General features: G+C 50.0%; 1 protein-coding gene across 1 annotated transcript in view; it reads right to left on the bottom strand.

The window, feature by feature from the left end:
- Positions 1 to 1092: 1092 nt before the first annotated feature.
- Positions 1093 to 17990, bottom strand: part of METTL24 (methyltransferase like 24) — a 25900-nt gene continuing 9002 nt past the window's right edge. Inside the window, exons 4-5 of the mRNA XM_010004358.1 lie at positions 14206 to 14434; positions 1093 to 1447 (exon numbers count right to left, since the gene is read on the bottom strand). Of these exons, the coding sequence (XP_010002660.1) occupies positions 1109 to 1447; positions 14206 to 14434 (568 nt within the window). The 3' untranslated portion in view covers positions 1093 to 1108. The remainder of the gene's footprint in view (positions 1448 to 14205; positions 14435 to 17990) is intronic.

Raw genomic sequence — 17990 nt, forward strand, 5'->3', positions numbered from 1 at the left:
ATTTTACTGCAAAGCTTAATGTCACCATTCTTTTAGAGAGGGGAACCAACCAACCAACTATATAATTTTTAGCTTCCCCTTCCCTCAGCTCCTCAGGGAAAGGCCAAGGCTGCCTCCTGGGAGTGCAGAGCAGACAACCCACCTCCTTGCAGAACCCCAGGACAGCCACAGACCAGGCACCTGCCTGTGCTACCACCTCTGTCCCCATGGGTGCAGAGCCAGGGCCTGGCCTGCTGGTGCCAGGGAGAGGCAGGGCAGGGCAGGCCAGCAGGGCAGCACTGCTGGGTACACAGCACAACATTCCATTAAACCCCAAAACAAAGGGACAAAAGAGACCAGGTTTCACTTTCAGCTCTTTTCAATAAGTATCTTGCTACATAAAAGCCCATTTGCTGCAGTTACTGCAGGAGACATTTGAAGGAGCAGCTGTGAGCAGGTGAGCTATGGGAGCCCTGTCTGCTGAGGCTGAGGGCTCTGGGGGGCCAGCAGGGCAGCACTGCTGGCAGCTCCTCCTGCAGCCAAATCTCTCTGTCCCAGTTCTCTCCCAGTGTCAGCAGCACTGAACTCACTCCCTGCAGCCAGACTGCCCTAAGGAGCCCAAGCCAGAGCTCTCAGAAGCTGCTCAACAGAACAGGTAGGAATTTAGTCTGGTGATGACTTCTGAAATCCAACCGGATCCAAATCCAGCTGAGATTTGCCAGTGGGTTGAAAGACACATTGTGCTTGCCTGAAACTGCTGCATGGGGAACAAGGCCCAAGTAAAGAAGGTGCAAACCAAAGGCAACTGCTTTACAGGGAAGGAACACTTGGTTCTTGCTGAGAAAGGCACCTCCTCAGGAGCACTGTCCTGCCCAGGGAGCAGAGCAGGGCAGCCCTGCAGCGACACGCTCCGCACCGGCAGCCTGGGGGAGCCCCCTGCCCGCCCCCCAGCAAACCTGCACAGAAAGCCCTGCCCTCTGAGACACTGGCAGAGACACCACTACAACCAATCTGCACATGTACCTTCTCCTGGTGCCAGTTCTGTTCCCAACACCTAAAAATAAAAGCCAGTCCATTTTGCGTGCTCATCAGCAGCTCCAGCCAGTGGCGCCGCAGCCCGCAGTCCCAGTCACACAGCATCAGTTCCTTCCTGCTGTTTCCATCTTGTGTTTACCCAGCTCAGTGTGTAACAGCTACTGGCATTGAAGGCTTCCTTTTTCAGAAACACCTGTGGTTTTGATAAGTCTTTGTAGGTATGGAAAAGCCTGAAGTCCTTCAGCTCCAGCTCCCGGAGCAGGCTGTACCAGTACCGCACCACGGTGCTGTCGTTGCCACTGACCTCAAACCCAGGCCAGTGGATGTGCACCTGGAAGACCAGCTGTCCTATCTGCTCAACAACATCTTCCAGGATCAGGTTTTCCAAAATCTTCCACTCTGCGCTCTCCACATCTGCCTTGAGGACATCAATCTGCAACAACAACAGCAGCACTGGGTGAAAACGAGAGGCTCTGCAGTTCCTGCCAGGAGGATGTGAGGCCAGCTCTGTCCAGCCCACAACACACACACCTGCTCTCCTGTGCAGCTCCTTCTGTATTGAAAAAAACCCAACCCAATCTCAGGACATCCCAGGGCTAGCACGGACAGTCTGTGAAGCTTCACACTTGCCTGCTCACAGCCTTTCTCCTGCCTCTGACTCCTGGTCTGAAAAGCTCTGTACCCCAAGGTGTCTGATGCAGCTGATCCTCCAGCCCAAGCCTGTCACTGCTCCTTCACCAGTCTCATGGTGGCATCAGAGCTACAGAGGAAAGAAACCCACATCTCTGAACACAGACACGAAGGCATTATTGGTCCTGATTGCTCCAGCACAGAAGAACAACTTCACAGTGACTACTTGCACCACAGCAGAGTGGGGTCCACGTGTGCCCAGACTGATGGAGGAGTTCCCCTCAGATGGGAATCTGAGTGAAAGACACTGGGCAAAACTGCACAACAGGGAGCTTGGGCAGAGTTTTAAGAGGCAGGGCTGGGGTAGTGAAGGAGGAAGTTCTAGTGACCAGGCACTCTCCTTCCTCAGCTTTAAGGTCTTTGAAAGACAGCAGAAACCAAAGGAAGGTGAAGAGCTTGGTGCTCCCCAACTGCAACCATGTAACCCAGAGAAAGGAGACAAGAGTAGTGACCCCAAGCTCATCTCTTTCCCCAGGGGGTAAAGGCCAGGACAGTGCATGGCTCCATGCTGCTACCAGTGGGAAACCAGGGTATCATTAGAGACAAACAGGGTGAAGCCTCAGAATGGGACTGGCTAGGAGGGTATGTTTCCAGTCACCCTCCAGCTTCGTTTGTTTCCCTCCTGTGACCCTGCCTGCTGCTCTGCCTGCTCAGCAGACACTCCACACACCCTGTGGTCTGTTTGCAAAATGGGTCTGAAAAGTGGCTGCTGACCAATGTTCTGGTAGCATAAAATGAGTTACTGCAAAAATTGCTTAAACACATCCTGAAATGACCAGGAAAGAAACACGAGACTAGTGGGAATACACTGCAGACACAAACCACAGGCTCTTTGTTGCCTCAGGGACCCAGAGGGAGGAAGGTACCTGTCTCTACCCACCAACTGTTATTCCAGGCAAAGGGTCCAGCCCAGCCCAGAGCCTCCAAATAGAGAGCAGAACAGCTTTAATTATGTCAGAGTAACTGAGCAAATAACGAGTGTCCTGCCAGCCCTGAACCCAAGTTTTGTGAGAATTAGCCCGTGCTCAGGATAGTTGCCCTCAGTGAGAAGCAGCACCCTGCTGGTAAGAAATGCACTACCAGACACCTGGATTCTAAGTGCCTGTGAAAGGATGAGCAGACAAAACTGCCTGTTCAGAGCTCTAATCCAGCTGGGAGCACAGCTGGAGTCTGCTGCTGGAAGGGAATCCTGGAGGGCAAAGACCTGCAGTGCCTGGAGGTGAAGGATGGCAGTGGGTTGCCTGCTGGCTCCAGGCCCTCACAGGCACAGGCTGGTTCCTCTTATCTTCCACAGAATAACTGAGTTATCACAGGAAAGTAAAAAAAAAATGTGGATTTTAGACTCCTTTCTTGAAAAATCTCCCTTGCAAAAGCCCTGCAGCAGTTGCACTTGGAGAAAAGGGAAGAAAAAGCCTTTCCTCGTGCACAACCAAGCACAAAACACAGCTGAAAAAGAAAGTGGTTTAGTGAGCAAAGGTTAACATGGAATGTAGGAAGGCTCATTGCTTCTTTTTAAGGCAATGATTTGTTACAACCATGCATCACTTGCAGAAGCAGAGAGAAGAGCTCCATTTGCTTTGATCAGGTTTGAAACACCAGGGTTAAGGGGGATCTCAGGCTCTGCTGCCCTGTGGGCCCCAGTTACAGCTCCCTGTGGGGAAGAGTCAATTGGGAGTGAGTAGCTGGAGGAAGCAGTTTTGCTGGAAGAAAAGAATGTTCAGCAGGAACTCAGCATGTGGAAGCAGCAGCCAGGAAAAGCAATAAATAGCAAACATGGTCCAGGTCAGGCAGGGAGGATTCCTCCTTTTCCATGGGAACAGCTCAGTGGCATAAGCTGGGAGCAGAGGAATCACACAATCATTAAGGGTGGAGAAGACCCTCAAAATCATCAAGTCCAACCACCAGCCCTACAACCCCTGACCACTAAACCATCTCCCAAGGCACCACATCCCCCCAGTCTTGAACACCTCCCTGGGCAGCCTGTTCCAAGGCCTCCCCACTCCTTCTGTGAAGGAATTTTTCCTCATATCCAATCCAAACTTCCCCCACCCCATCTTCTCTTGCCCTCTTGCTGGTCACTAGGGAGAAAAGCCAACACCACCCACCTCCCTACAACCTCCTCTCAGGTAGGTGTAGAGAGCAAGGAGGTCTCCCCTCAGCCTCCTCTTCCCAGGCTGAACAGAACCCCCCTGGCCTGAACCACAGCTCTGCCCTCAGGATTTCAGGCTGTGAGAAGCAACCCCCTGCTCCAGCTCCCCAGCACTCAGTGACCACTTGGACACCAGCTGTACAGCCAGATGGACTCTGCCTGCTGATGCACCAGTTCTTCCCCTCTCCACCTAAGCACAACTCTCTATTTTCAGCAGGCAAAACTCCAGAAAAAAAGCTGCTCAAGTCATGTTTTGATAGCCCATGACTTTGCATGTTCGAGGTTCTGGAGTGCAGTTTTCTTCAACATAGCTTCCCTCCTTTCCCATCTGCAGCCTTCCAGCATGACACTTCCCCCTCTTTCTTTCCTCTCTAAATGCATCCAGGCCCTCCTCACCAGCAGGCAGCCCTTTGGATGCTGAGGCCCCTCTCATTCCCTTCCCTTTCCTTCTGAGCTGAGGCTGTAACTGATGGCAGCCAGGACTTCAGGTAGCCTCCAAGCAATTCACACTCCCAGCAGCTTGTGGCTGCCCCTCCCTGTGCTCCTGCCAGCAGTGGGAGCAGGAAACATCCCAGCTCTCTCCAAGGCACCTGGCAGGGAGATGGGGACTCCTCTGGGAGTCAGAGATACTGACACCAGGAGAAAAGTCAATCACTACCGGTTTACAGAAGTGCACAGCTCCAAACAGCAGCATTTCTCCCTCAAACTACCTGCCTTCCTTCCCACCCACATCTACACCCCACTCTGGGATGGTCTTGTGTGGCCAACTTCAGAATGACTCCAAGACAAAGGCATCATCTGGGATTATCTGCTCCCACAGTGACCGGTCGGGCACATCTCCACGTGTCTGCTCAAAGCCTCACAGCTGCTTTGTGCACTCAGGTGCCCACATGGTCTTTGGGTCTTTTTTTACAGTCAAGGGCAACCATCCAGTTGGAGTCACTGACACAACACGATACACATCACCAAAACACCCTCTGCAGCCTTGTGAGTGGCAGACCAGGCTTTTCTCTCCCGGCCTCAGCGAGGGGCTCCACAGAAGCACAGCAGGGCAGGGTATCACCTCGTGTTCACCACTTCAGCTGGAGAAAATGTTTCCAAATCATATTAAGAAAACGGACTGAACTTCCTCTGAGGGTCAGTTGTCAGGATAGCAACAGCCCCCCTGAAGCAGTGTGGCCCCAGACCAAGGTACCCATCTGGGAAGCCCACCCAGGGCAGGCAGGAGGGATCAATCTCACACACATGGAATCACAGAAACACCTTGGCTGGAAAAGACCTTCAGGATCACCGAGTCCAACCCTCAACCAACACCAACAAGTCCTCAACTAAAGTAGTACCTCTCTATGACTGTTAAATACCTCCAGGGATGGTGACTCCACCACTGCCCTGGGCAGCCTGACAGCCCTTTCAGGGAAGAAATTCTTCCCAACATCCAATCTAAACCTCCCTGGGTGCAACCCAAGGCCATCTCAGCTGAGTGCTCAGGAGCACCATGAGCACCTCACCTGTGCTGTCCCACAGGGGCCTGATCCCAGCAAGGACCCACACAGCAACCCCACGTGAGACCCTCTCACAGCCACCAAGCCCAGGCCTGGGGATGACCTGACATTTTGATCCCCCACCTCTTCCCTTGCTCTCTGATAACGAGATGTTTCCAACACACTCTCTCCATCCAGAAGCAATTTCTCTCTGCAGACTGGTCACAAAAAAATAGCCACCCCCAACTCCTCCAGTCCAGCCCAGTTAAGCCATGTCACAGTGGACAGGCAAACCACAGGAAGTCTTTTAGCTGGCAGGAGCTTTCCTCCAGTGCTACTTTACCAGAGGACAAAATATCTCTGGACAAAGTAACCTCTGGACAAAATAACCTCTGGACCAACAGCCAGACTTAGGAGATCAGCAGGGCCTGAAACCCTTTCTCCCTGACTACATTTGGTGGGGAGGTTGCAGGGTTCCACCTGTGGCCCTCCTGTCATCACAAACATCTTTCTTCTTTCTGGGATTAGTTTTTGGCATCTTCCCATCTTAACTCGTGTTGTAACTGGACCAGCCAGAGATGGCAGCTCACTTGTTAATCATCTTCTGGTCATAAAATATACATGTCCTCAAGCCTGAACTGACTGTCAGACAGGCTTGATGGGTTTAGTTAGCATTAAGCTACAATGACCTCAAAGCTGGAGGTAACGTGTTTAACATCTTGTTTAGCTTGCCACCCAGCAGGACCAAGGGTTCTGCACAGTGACCCAGAGAAGAGGATCTGCAGGTCCTCAACATGGGACAGGGCAGCACTGCACGCAGACAGTGCTCAGGGGCAGGACATTCCCCTCACTAAACTCCAAAGCAGAGAAGGTCTTGGTCTCCTGCCTCTTCAAACCAAGAGTGGCCTCGAGTCTTGCCTCTCCCTGGGCACCTCACAGCTAGCTGAGTGCTCCAAGTGATGACTGCTCAGATGGAAGAGGGTGCAGAGCCACTGTGAGGCCACGAGCTCTCCAGAACTGACCTCCTGCCCCGCAGGGACGTGCCAGTCTCTGCTCACGCACACGGTCACACGGCTCAGCCTGTTGCTGTTGTACAGAGGGAGATGACAACCACAGCCCCTCACCAGGCCCCTCCATCTGATGGTCCAAGTGAGAAAAACCCCACGAGGGAGCTTCAGAAACCCTGCTCTTCCTGTGCTCATCTGCCTGATCTGCAGCACCCGGCGGGAAGCGCGGCCGCCCCGAGCGGCTCGGCCAGCTCATCTCCCAGGAGATGTCCTGCTGCCCCTGCCCTGCGAGGGGAAAATCCTTTCATGGCTCCTCCTTTGATCCCTGCTGCCAGATGCTGCTGGAAGCCTGTGGGAACGGATGTTTGCTCAGAAGACACTGCAGCCTGGACCCTCAAGTCTCGTCATTAAAGGAGAACAAACATTTGCATCCTGTGCTGCCCCAGCACCCAGCGAGGACAGAGGGACCCTGCTCTGTGCTTACAGAGGTCATGTTGGCCCTGTCTGGTGGCTACCAGGGTGCTTATGGAAAGGGGGTTGCTCTCAGTTCTCATAAAACCAGTGTCAGAGAATCACAGACTGGTTTGGGTTGGAAGGGACCTTCAAGACCATCCAGTCCCACCCCCCTGCATGGGCAGGGACACCTCCCACCAGCCCAGGCTGCTCCAAGCCCCATCCAACCTGCCCTTCAACACTGCCAGGGATGGGGCAGCCACAGCTTCCCTGGGCACCCTGGGCCAGGCTCTCACCACCCTCACACTCCAGAATTTCCTCCTCATGTCTCACCTCAATCTCCCCTCCTCCAGTTTTCATCCATTCCCCCTTGTCCTCTCACTACCCTCTCTAGTGAAAAGTTTCTCCTGCCATAGAGCACACCCTGAGCAGATACTCAGCACCTTGGCTGAATTCTAACCACAGATTCACAGCACTGTGCTGAAGCTGGTGTTAATGGCCCAGAGCAGGAGAACAGCAAGACAGATCTGAGCTCAGCACATCTGGTACCACCTCATGAAGCAGGGCAGGCTCCCCAGGTTCCTGCCCAACTCCAGTGAGGGTGAGAGGAGGGAATGAGGAGCCAGTGGCTTCTGACAGCAGCAGCACACCAGGGATGGCTCCACGGTGCCTCCTGCCAGTGCTGATCTCTTCTGAATGCAACTGGTTGACACTGACAGAGGGGTACCCAGCTGCTGCTGCTGCTGCCAAAGAGAAGGTGGAACAGCACGAGTGCACCAAACTGTGCTGGGAATTAAACACAGCTTGTGCAGCCCTCTAGGAAAGCTGGGGTGAAGCAGGTTTTTAACACCTGGTTTTTCTGAAGGGTCTTCTTTAACAACAACAAAGGCAACAAAAACAGGAAAATAAACCCCCTGGAAAATCCTCCTTCCTTTCTACTTTCTAGCTGACAACAACGTGCTTTGAAAGTTGTTGTGGTTTGTTTTTTTTGGAAGAAGCCCTGCATACATTCTGCTTCCACAGCCTGCTCCTTCCAGTACAGCTCAGGCATCACACTAGCCCTTTTCCTAGGGCAAGAAAAGGCTCTGGATCACACCACATTCAGCTCCCATTGTCATTAAAGATCCCTGCTCCACACCTGACAACTGCATCCTGAACAGCACCTCAAGCTGCTCCCCAGGAACACTCCTGCTCTCAGCAACACTCCTGGTGGAAAGAATTTAAGTGAGGTGAAAGGAGATGGAAGGGACCAAGAGAAAACCCCTATAAGGAATATGTGTGAGGCATTCCTTGCACACAGCACGGGGAGGGGAGAGGTGAGGAGCAGTAAATCACTGTCCAAAGACCTCTCCTTCCAGAAACATGAGGCTGTCAAGCTCACATCTCCTTGCAGCCAGCTCTTCCATCTAGTTATGATTAAAACACTTTACGCAGCAGCAGGTTCAGCTGATGAAGCAAAGGCAGAGCAATTACCACCTTGACTGTATTATCACTAAATTAAAAAATATATACATCCAGGAAAGAAACACTGCCAGTCAGGATCTTGTAGATTCCTCAGGGGCAACCCTGACAAGGTCACAGGAGGCAGCATTTCCAGCTGCAGCTGGGAAGACCTGCACCAATTCAGTTGCCCCTTTTCAGCAAGTGGAGTAAAACCAGCTAACTGACTGGTCACCCCCAAACCAAAGGCTCACACACAGCAACAGCTCAGTGCTCCAACTGCAGCTCTGCTGTGACTCCAAGGAAATCAGCTGCATTACACAGAGAATTAATGTGGCCCTGCACGTACAAACACAACCTCAGAGGGACTGGATGTCTGCGCTACAGCCAACACTTCTCACAAGAACCCATAAATCAAATTACAGAGCTAGAGGCAGATGCTTGTTGCAGAATAACATGCTCTCCAGCACTCTGAGCTTTTACTTTAATGGGATGACTTAAAAAATAAATAAATTACTTTACATGTTCTGGCTGCCTTGCCCAACATTACTCTCTCCTGTGCAAATACAGGGGCAAGTTACTTGAGGTGGGATGCACCTCACCCAGCCTTAGACATCTCAACACAAACCAGCTGTCCAAGCTTCTTTTATACACCAGAGAGAAGAGGAACTTCTCAAGGACAATTTGAAATATTCAGTTCCCAACATCCAGATGACTTCAAACAGCTGCCCTTTGATGAGATGAACTGCACCTTAATGGTCATGAGGACCTGGACTGGCATCTCAAATGGAGAATTTTTAATTAATGGAAGTGAGTTCCATGCTCCTCACCTCTTGCCAGGTCATTTATTTATACTATAAGCTTTTACAGCTATGATATTACATCTGCCTGATGCAAATGGTCCAGTGCTAACATGGGACTTCACTAGGCAGAGTTGTTCCTACACCTCTGCTCTGGAGGCAGGCTGGGAGAGTTGGGGTGTTCAGCCTGGAGAAGAGAAGGCTCCAGGGAGACCTTAGAGCACCTTCCAGGGCCTGAAGGGGCTCCAGGAAAGCTGGGGAGGGGCTTGGGACAAGGGCAGGGAGGGAGAGGACAAGGGGGGATGGATGAAAACTGGAGGAGGGGAGATTGAGGTGAAGGTTCCTTCCAACCCAAACCAGTCTGTGATTTTATGATTATTTTGTCTAGGCAGGGTCAAGAATTCAAAAGTCTATTCTGGCCCCTCAGCCCTGAGGTGTGCAAGTAAAGAGTAATTGTGTGGATTTGGTAGCTCCAAAACTTGAACATGGAGTTTTCCCAAGTTAATTTATTCCCGAGTTAATTTAGTCCCAAGTTAATTTATTTGTTTGGTTAATCAAAACTCCATTCACAACTAATTTGTTACACAGTTTTCCCAGGGGTTTTATTTTATATTTGTGTGCTGCTGAAGGAGCTGATTTTGAACCAAAATGGTAAATCAGTTTTCTTTAATCTTTGCTTTTTCACATCAGTCTTCACAGAACTGAAAGTTCTGCACAAAATAGACTCTATGCTACCTGCTTTAGGAGAGGAGCAAGTGATAAATTGCCTGCCTAGGAGGGGATGAGGTTATTCATCAAAATGGCTTCAGGGTGTAGTGTTTTGAAGTTGTGTTGAGTGTTAAATAACAGGTGAAAGAAGGAAGTTTTTCTTTTTGAAACTCTAAATCTGAGCCTGTTCAATAAAAAGAAGCAGACATCTGGTAGCCAGGCTGCTACTGAAAAAAACTTCATGGAGAGCCAGTGTAAATTCAAGCCTTCAAATCAAAATAGGGACTTGTTAAGATTCCTTTGCATTTCTTTTCATAATAAACAATGTCACAGTTTGGGCTCTTACACAATTTGTTCAATATGACTTCACTGGCAGAAGCTGAACACAACTCTGCTGTCCCCTAAAAATTACACCTCTGAGCACCTCCTGATTCAATGAAGGTTTTACTTGGCATTCTCAGACTCTCCTTTCCAGCTTAATTTGTTTTCCAAGAAACCAACTCACCCACTGCTGAGCTGTACTGCCAAGGAATGCAAATTCCCAGCACTTCCTGGTGGCATCACAGATTTGTCCAACACAACTACTGCCCAAGTAAGAGTCTGTGTGTGTGAACACACATGATTTACTCATGCATGAGCTCTGAGAGGACAAGGGGGGATAGATGAAAACTGGAGGAGGGGAGATTGAGGTGAGACATGAGGAGGGAATTGTGGAGTGTGAGGGTGGTGAGAGCCTGGCCCAGGTTGCCCAGGGAAGCTGTGGCTGCCCCATCCCTGGCAGTGTTGAAGGGCAGGTTGGATGGGGCTTGGAGCAGCCTGGGCTGGTGGGAGGTGTCCCAGCAGTTAGTGAGATAACATGAAAATTTTCACAAACTCCCTTGCAATATGAAATAAAACCTCATGTATTCAATGCCTTCCTCCCTTTCTTCCACTGCTCACCAGTGGTGTGCTCCAGAGGATACATGCTCAGCTAAAAAATTAGAAGGGAAATAATAAAGTGAACAAGATCAATTTTTACATCTTTATCCTTTCCTGTGGCTGATAAAATACTGCTCTTCTCAGAAGGTAACACCAGTAAATTCTCAGTTTAGGCTCCTGTAGCAGGAAATAGGACTCTCCCTTTGGAGATTATTCCAGGGCTTAAAAGATTTCATGCTCCAACAATTCCCCAAAATACTCTGACTACATGTTTCCTTTGTCAGTGTTATTCTAGTATAGTACTAGATAAATCCTCTACCTCCAGGCTATTGACACTCCCCAGAGGACTGAGGACTGTTATGCCACACAGGCAATTAAAAAGATCAAGTGCTTTTAATCTCTCCTCAGATCCTCTCGGACACCAAAAACCTGTTTGGGTTTCTTGCCACAACATCATGGTGGGTTTCCCTCTCTGTGGATAAGGTCCCTGCAGACCAGCAGGTGTGCTCCCATCTCAGCCAGAATGTAAAAGAGTCCATCCAAGCTCTTTGATTCCCTTGCACACAAAACCCCCAAATGTTTTCTTTTCAAGGTTACAACAGCAAGAACCTCAGGGGCCTTCTCTGTCCTCCCTTCATCAGCCCCATCCAGAGTCATTTGACATCAGTGGAAATACTCTCAATCACTTGGATGGGTCTTGGATCAAGTCCCAAACGTTAAAGAGTTAAAGCCAGGAGAAAATAAGGCATTAACTTCACATGCAGCTGCCTGGAATTCCTGCCTTGAAGTGGAAATAGAACAATTTTGAGGGCAGGCAGAAAGATTCTTAATATTAAAAAGAATGGGATGAAGAGTGTGTTCTAACCTTCTAATTGAAAAAAGGGCTTTGGAAAATATTCTGTGAAACTGTTTTGAATTAACTTATTCATCCATTCAAGGGGACATTTCACTCACATTCACTGGAAAAATGAAAACCTGAATGTCACAGCATTTACTTTGATGTTCTCTTCATAAATTAGAGCTGATCGGTGTCTTTATGCAAATTACAACTTCTCAGGCTGCCTTCCCAACTAAAGAAAAGCTACACAGACCAAGGTGAGGAGAACCAGCCCATCCAGGTACTTCACAAATCAGCTGGAACAGAAGATTACAGAGTTTCTAACACCTTATACCCACCAGGAGCAAGTCAGCTCCCAAGTTCACCAATGCTGTAGTTTTGCACAGAGGACCTACCAGGATGGTACCAGAGCAAGAACCACAGAATCCCAGAGTGGTGGGGTTGGCAGGGAGCTCTGGAGATCACCCAGTCCAACCCCTACCAGAGCAGGATCCCCTAGAGCAGATCCCACAGGAACACAGCCAGGTGGGGCTGGAATGTCTGCAGGGATGGAGACTCCACAGCCTCCCTGGGCAGCCTGGCCCAGGGCTCTGGGACCCTCACAGTCAAGAAGGGTTTCCTCATCTCCAGCTTCAACCTCCTGGGCTCCAGTTTGTGCCCATTGCCCCTTGTCCTGTCCCTGGACACCCCTGAGCACAGTCTGGCCCATCCTCCTGACACCCCCTGCAGATATTGATCAGCACTGAGCAGATCCCCCCTCAGCCTCCTTTTCTCCAGCTGAACAGCCCCAGCTCTCCCAGCCTTTCCTCACAGGCAGATGCTCCAGCTCCTTCAGCATCTCAGTGCCCTGTGCTGGGCTCTCTCCAGTAGTTCTTGTCCTTCTGGAACTGGGGAGCCCAGACCTGCCCCCAGGGCTGCAGGGGAGGCCTCCCCAGGGCAGAGCAGAGGGGCAGGAGAACCTCCCTGACCTGCTGGGCGCGCTTCTCAATGCCCCCCAGGGTGGTGTTGGCCTCTTGGCTGCCAGGGCACATGGCTGCCAGGGCTCGGCCTGTTGTCCACCAGGACTCCCAGGTGTTTTCCCCCAGAGCTGCTTTCCCCCAGGTCAGCCCCTAACCTATACTGGTAAGAAGCTGTGTTCACTGCTCACAACACACTTCACCCAATCCTGTGCCACATGCAGAGCTGGAGGAAAGCCTGACTGCCCGTGTCCCATGGGCATCCCCTCCCCTGGCTGCCCTCCAGCTGGCTGCTTTCATCTCAGGGAACCTCCACCTGGGAAGTTACACACTCAGCATTCACAGCTACACCCTTCCCCATCACAGCAGGTCTTACAACCACCTCCAAATGCCACGAAAGCTCAGAACTGACTGTTCTCAGCAGGTCTGCTGTAACACAAGACTCAAAGACATCATCTGGATCAGGTCATTCATCATTTGCTCTGTGACTAATTCTTCCAAAACCAAAACAACCAACGCAAGGCACACGTCAAAGGGAAGCCAGCTCAGATGTCTCACTCATGCTCAGCCCAGTACAGTTATAGTATGACTAAGAAGTAGGGAAAAGCTGCTTTTTTTCTGCCCTTCTCTTCAAAATGGTCCAATCAGTGGAGCTGAACCAAAAGAAAACACTATGGAAAAGCAAGAAGTGAACTGAAAAGGACATCGTGCACTTAGCAGTAACAAACCAAACACACACTGCTCTGCCTGCTTTGTACAGCTCACAGAAAAGCTGCTCCTTAGCTCAGGCTGCTGGATTCTTGAAAAACAGAGACAAGCAGCACTAGCTGCAGGCCATGAATCACATTAGCATTTGAATTCATGCTTGGATATCCTCTGGAGGAAAAACTCTCATAAAAGCAACCTAAGATTTCTGGTTTCTTTACAGTTCCTTAAAAACAAACTGGGAAATATTAAAAAACCCACAGATCACTGCCAATTTCAAACCAGGATGTTTCTGTTGCAGATGGCTGTAATTAGGACCAGTGACCTTGAAAATGTAAACAACTCATCCCTCACCTCTTCTCTTCTAATTATTGCTGCAAATATTTTTTCTCTCTCCATAAACTTGGCTGCAGGAACAGTTTAGTGTCCATACTCAGGCAAAGACCAGAATTTCTACAGGACTGAAAATAGTAGCACCCAATGTCACCAGCTGGTTGAAGGGAAAGGAGGGGAGAAGGAGGGAAGTATTTAGCATGTGGGTAGTGATTTAAACTCAAGGTGGATGTTATCAATACATGGAAAACTCAAGACAGAAAAGGCACCCCTAAAAGAAATGCCTTTCAAGTAGTGCTGAAGAAGAACCCATTGTCAGGAGATAATCTTGGAAAGCACCTTAAGTCCTAGGACAGCAAGGAGGAAGTTCTGCATGGAATCACAGAATGGTTTGGGTGGGAAGGGACCTTCAAGATCATCCAGTTCCAACCCCCTGCATGGGCAGGGACACCTCCCACCAGCCCAGGTTGCTCCAAGCCCCATCCAACCTGCCCTTCAACACTGCCAGGGATGGGGCAGCCACAGCTTCCCTGGGCAACCTGGGCCAGGCTCTCACCACCCTCTTCTTCCTCATGTCTCACCTAAAGCCACCCTCTTCCAGTTTTAAGCCATTACCCCTTGTCCTTTTACTATATGCCCTTGCCAAAAGTCCCTCCCCAGCCTTCTTCTAAATCCTGCAATCAGCAACCTGACCTCCCCCACCAAGTCCTTACCTTCTGATGTCCAAATTCCTTCAGTATTGTGCCCAGTTTCTTGGTGTTGCTGCGAAGTTTGTGAGCAGGGATGGCAGGGTTGGGGTCCCTCCAGTCGATGGAGAGGCGATGGTACCAGAGGTGGGGGCCCTGGTGAACATGGGCCACCTTGATGCTGGGGTCGAAGCAGTGCACCTCACACCCACTGCTGGCCATGCTGGTCTCAAACTGGTTGTCATCACTGCCCAGCCTGGGAAACCAAGAAGGTGTTAACTATTAGTGAGTAGGGCATTCTGAGGGTTTGTAGGAAAGAAGGTAAAATCCAACCTGTTTGTTGCTGAAGCGAAGTGGAGGAGCTGTTGTGCTCCTCCTTGGTGTGTACCTACAGCACTGGGCACAATCTAAGCCTGACTCTTGATGAGATCACCAGAAATAAAGCTGAACATTTGAGATAGGTAGAGAAAAGAAATTCTGAGGACTGTGCTTGTGAAGCAATGTTTGGAAGACCATGTGTTTTGGAAGTTACTAACACAGTATGAGACTTCATAGAATCACAGAGTGGTTTTGCTTGAAAGGGACCATTTAAGGTCATCTAGTTCTGACCCCACTGCATGAAAAGGTTGCTCAAAGCCCCATCCACCCTGGCCTTGAACACTTCCAGGGTGGGTGCCCTAATACAGGCTAAGCACAGTGTAACAATACCCTGCTACAAGGTCGTCTCCTCAACCATCTAACCCTTCCAGCATGCTGGGAAAGCAGGGGGAGACAGCAAAAGCAGCCCAGCCTGCTTTAAGAACAACCCAATTTCACAGGATTCCAGCCTGCACATGTAGGAGGAAAAGGGAGGAGTTTTCATACATTCAACAGGCATCAGGATAAAAGTTCAGAAGTCACCCAAGTGAATGGACACATTTGTTTGCGTGTGGCTCTCTACAAAGGGGACACTGATGAGCAAAGACCAGTGTAATCCCTTAGGAATGAGGAGCTGGCTAAAAATGGACAACATGTCAATTGTTGGGGACAGTCACAGCATTAGAGTGATGAGCTTCCCAGGACACAGGGGTCTGTGACACACTTCTGACAGCACCAGCTGGTACAATCCACAGGGCCAGATGCTTTCCAACCAACCTCAGGCTGCCTCCCAACAGGCTGCTGCTCCTGGGGGCTGGAGAGGCAGGTTCACCATGGTGCAAAACACAGAAAAAAATGAAAAAAATAGATGAGGGTGAAGAAGGGGCTGATTTACCTTCTGGCACTCCAGATAACAGCTCCAATTTATGCACAAAGAGAGATCTAAGCAACAATAAATACAAAAAACGTGTAGATGTGGTGCCCAGGGACATGGTTTAGTGGATGAATTGGCAGTGCTGGGGTAACTTGGTGACCTTAAGGGTCTTTTCCAACCCAAACTGTTCTATGCTTCTGTGATTTAGGACAGAAAATAAGGTCATCTCCAAAAGAACTGGTTTGAAAAATTCCTGACTCCACACGTGATCACGCTAAGGGAAAAAGAAAGGCAAACAAATGAGGTCTAAGAAAGATCCTGTGGTACTTAAAAAGGGACCATGTTTAAAAGAACAGTGAGGAGGTCACAGAGAGTCCTTCCCCCACCAGCAGGAGAGAGCAGTTACTGCCTCCAGCAACAGCAGAACAACAAATGCTCACAACGCTGACCTGTTTTCACTGCAAAGGAGGAGAGCTGGGTGGCAGGGTCAGCAGTGCCCTGCAGCCCCCCTGGCAGGGCAGGGATGGGAGCCCAAGCCCTGGGAGCAGTGCCCACAGGGGGACCCTCCAGTGTGTGCCCTGGGGACAAGGGCTGGCCCTGTGCCCCCCCAGCAGCAAGACAGGGACACAGCACAGCAGGCAGCCATGTCCCTTGGCTGTCCCCTGCACCCGGGCTCCACAGAGGGTCACAGCACAGAGAGAATAATCCCTGGGCTGCAGTTTGCACCCAACATAGCACCATGCCTCAGCAGTGAGCAGACAGGTGGCACAAAAGCCACTTTGTCCCCTCCAGCACAGCTCTGGTGGCACCTGTAGCTGATCCAGCCTAGTAACTGCAGGTTCTCCAGCTCCTGCAGGGACCACAGGGCAGTGCTGTACAAAGATGCATGGCACAGTCCAGCTTTCCCTTTCTGTGCTCCCCATCACAGAATCATCCTGGTTGGAAAAGACCTTGAAGATCATCAAGTCCAACCACAACCTAAACCCCCCTACCATAACCTACTCTACCCATTCAGTGCTTAAATCATTTCCCTGAGCATTACATCTAGATTTCTTTTAAACACCTCCAGGGATGGTGACTCCACCACCTCCCTGGGCAGCCTGTTCCAGTGTCCACCCACTCTTTGAGTAAAGAAATTCTTCCCAATATCCAATCTAAACCTCCCCTGGCACAACTTGAGGCCACTTCCTCTGCTCCTGTCATTATTCACTTGGGAGCAGAGCCCAACTCCCACCTCCCTACACCCTCCTTTCAGGAGCTGCAGAGGGCAATGAGGTCTCCCCTCAGCCTCCTCTTCTCCAGACTAAACCCCCCCAGCTCCCTCAGCCTCTCCTCACAGGACTTGTTCTCCAGACCTTTCACCAGCTTGGATCCACCTGAAAGAGCTTTTCCTTCAGTATTGCAGCAAGCCTCTTTAAACCTCAACTGGTAACTTTTTGAAATCCTATTCATTTATATTATCCCAGCTTGAGCTCCTGCCTGTGGTGTTTGTAACAGACTTAGCTTAATCCAAGCAGATTTAGCACTAATAACTAGAGCTCACTAATGCATATTGCAATTATGTCTCATACTGGGAAATCCTGTCCCCCATGCAAAAACACTCCTGCCTCCCAGTAGTGGAAGCAACTAATACTAATCTAAAAAGACCTCCAGACATTTCAGGTGCTGCTCACTTCCATTCACAACTAACGTCTCCTACAGCATTCAAGAAGGCAAAGCCTGATCAGCATGTTGTGTTCCATTTTTAATGCTATATGGATTTAATTCAGGATTCCCAGTAACACTCACACTGAACTTTCACATTTGTCCTCCATCCATCCCCTCCAGAGAGTATATTCTTCATCGGAAGCAGCTGCTCCCCCTTTGCTCTTTATGAGCTGTATGAGATAACAAAAATGCTTAAAGGGGATTTTTGTCTTACTCAGAACAAAATTACTTTCCTGCCTGTCATAAGCCAAAGGAAGTAAGTCTGAGAGAAGAATTATGCAGTAACGAGCTCCAAAGGCTGCAGAAGTAAACCAGATGATTGAAGACTGCTCTTCCTTAACCTCAAATACTTCCCTTTCCTCTTAACCTCAAACATCTCCCTTTTATTTTGTAGCTGTTTCCTGTGATGCTTGGGCATTTCCCACACCTGTACCTGATGATTACTGAGAGCCATCGATTTTAATCTCTGCTATACCCTGCTGTTCCACCAGCAAAGAAAACTTGGCATTCAAGCTTCCTGTACCATACCCAAACCAGCATCACTTTATGTTCATCCCTGTGTTACCTGCCACGTGCTGATCACTGAGAAATGCCACTCAGACACAGCTCCTTGCCAGCCAGCACTTGTAACCACACTGCAGCAACACCACAGAAATAAACTGTGCTGGTTGAAGCCTCTCAGTTCACCTCTTACATCAAACTGGCTCCCAGGACAGCAAAGACAGTTTAATTACAGTTTTATTATACAGGCTGGGAGAGTTGGGGTGTTCAGCCTGGAGAAGAGAAGGCTCCAGGGAGACCTTAGAGCACCTTCCAGGGCCTGAAGGGGCTCCAGGAAAGCTGGGGAGGGGCTTGGGACAAGGGCAGGGAGGGA

This window comes from Chaetura pelagica, unplaced genomic scaffold, assembly GCF_000747805.2.
Source record: "Chaetura pelagica isolate M959 unplaced genomic scaffold, ChaPel_1.0 scaffold118, whole genome shotgun sequence".
Lineage (NCBI taxonomy): Eukaryota > Metazoa > Chordata > Aves > Apodiformes > Apodidae > Chaetura > Chaetura pelagica.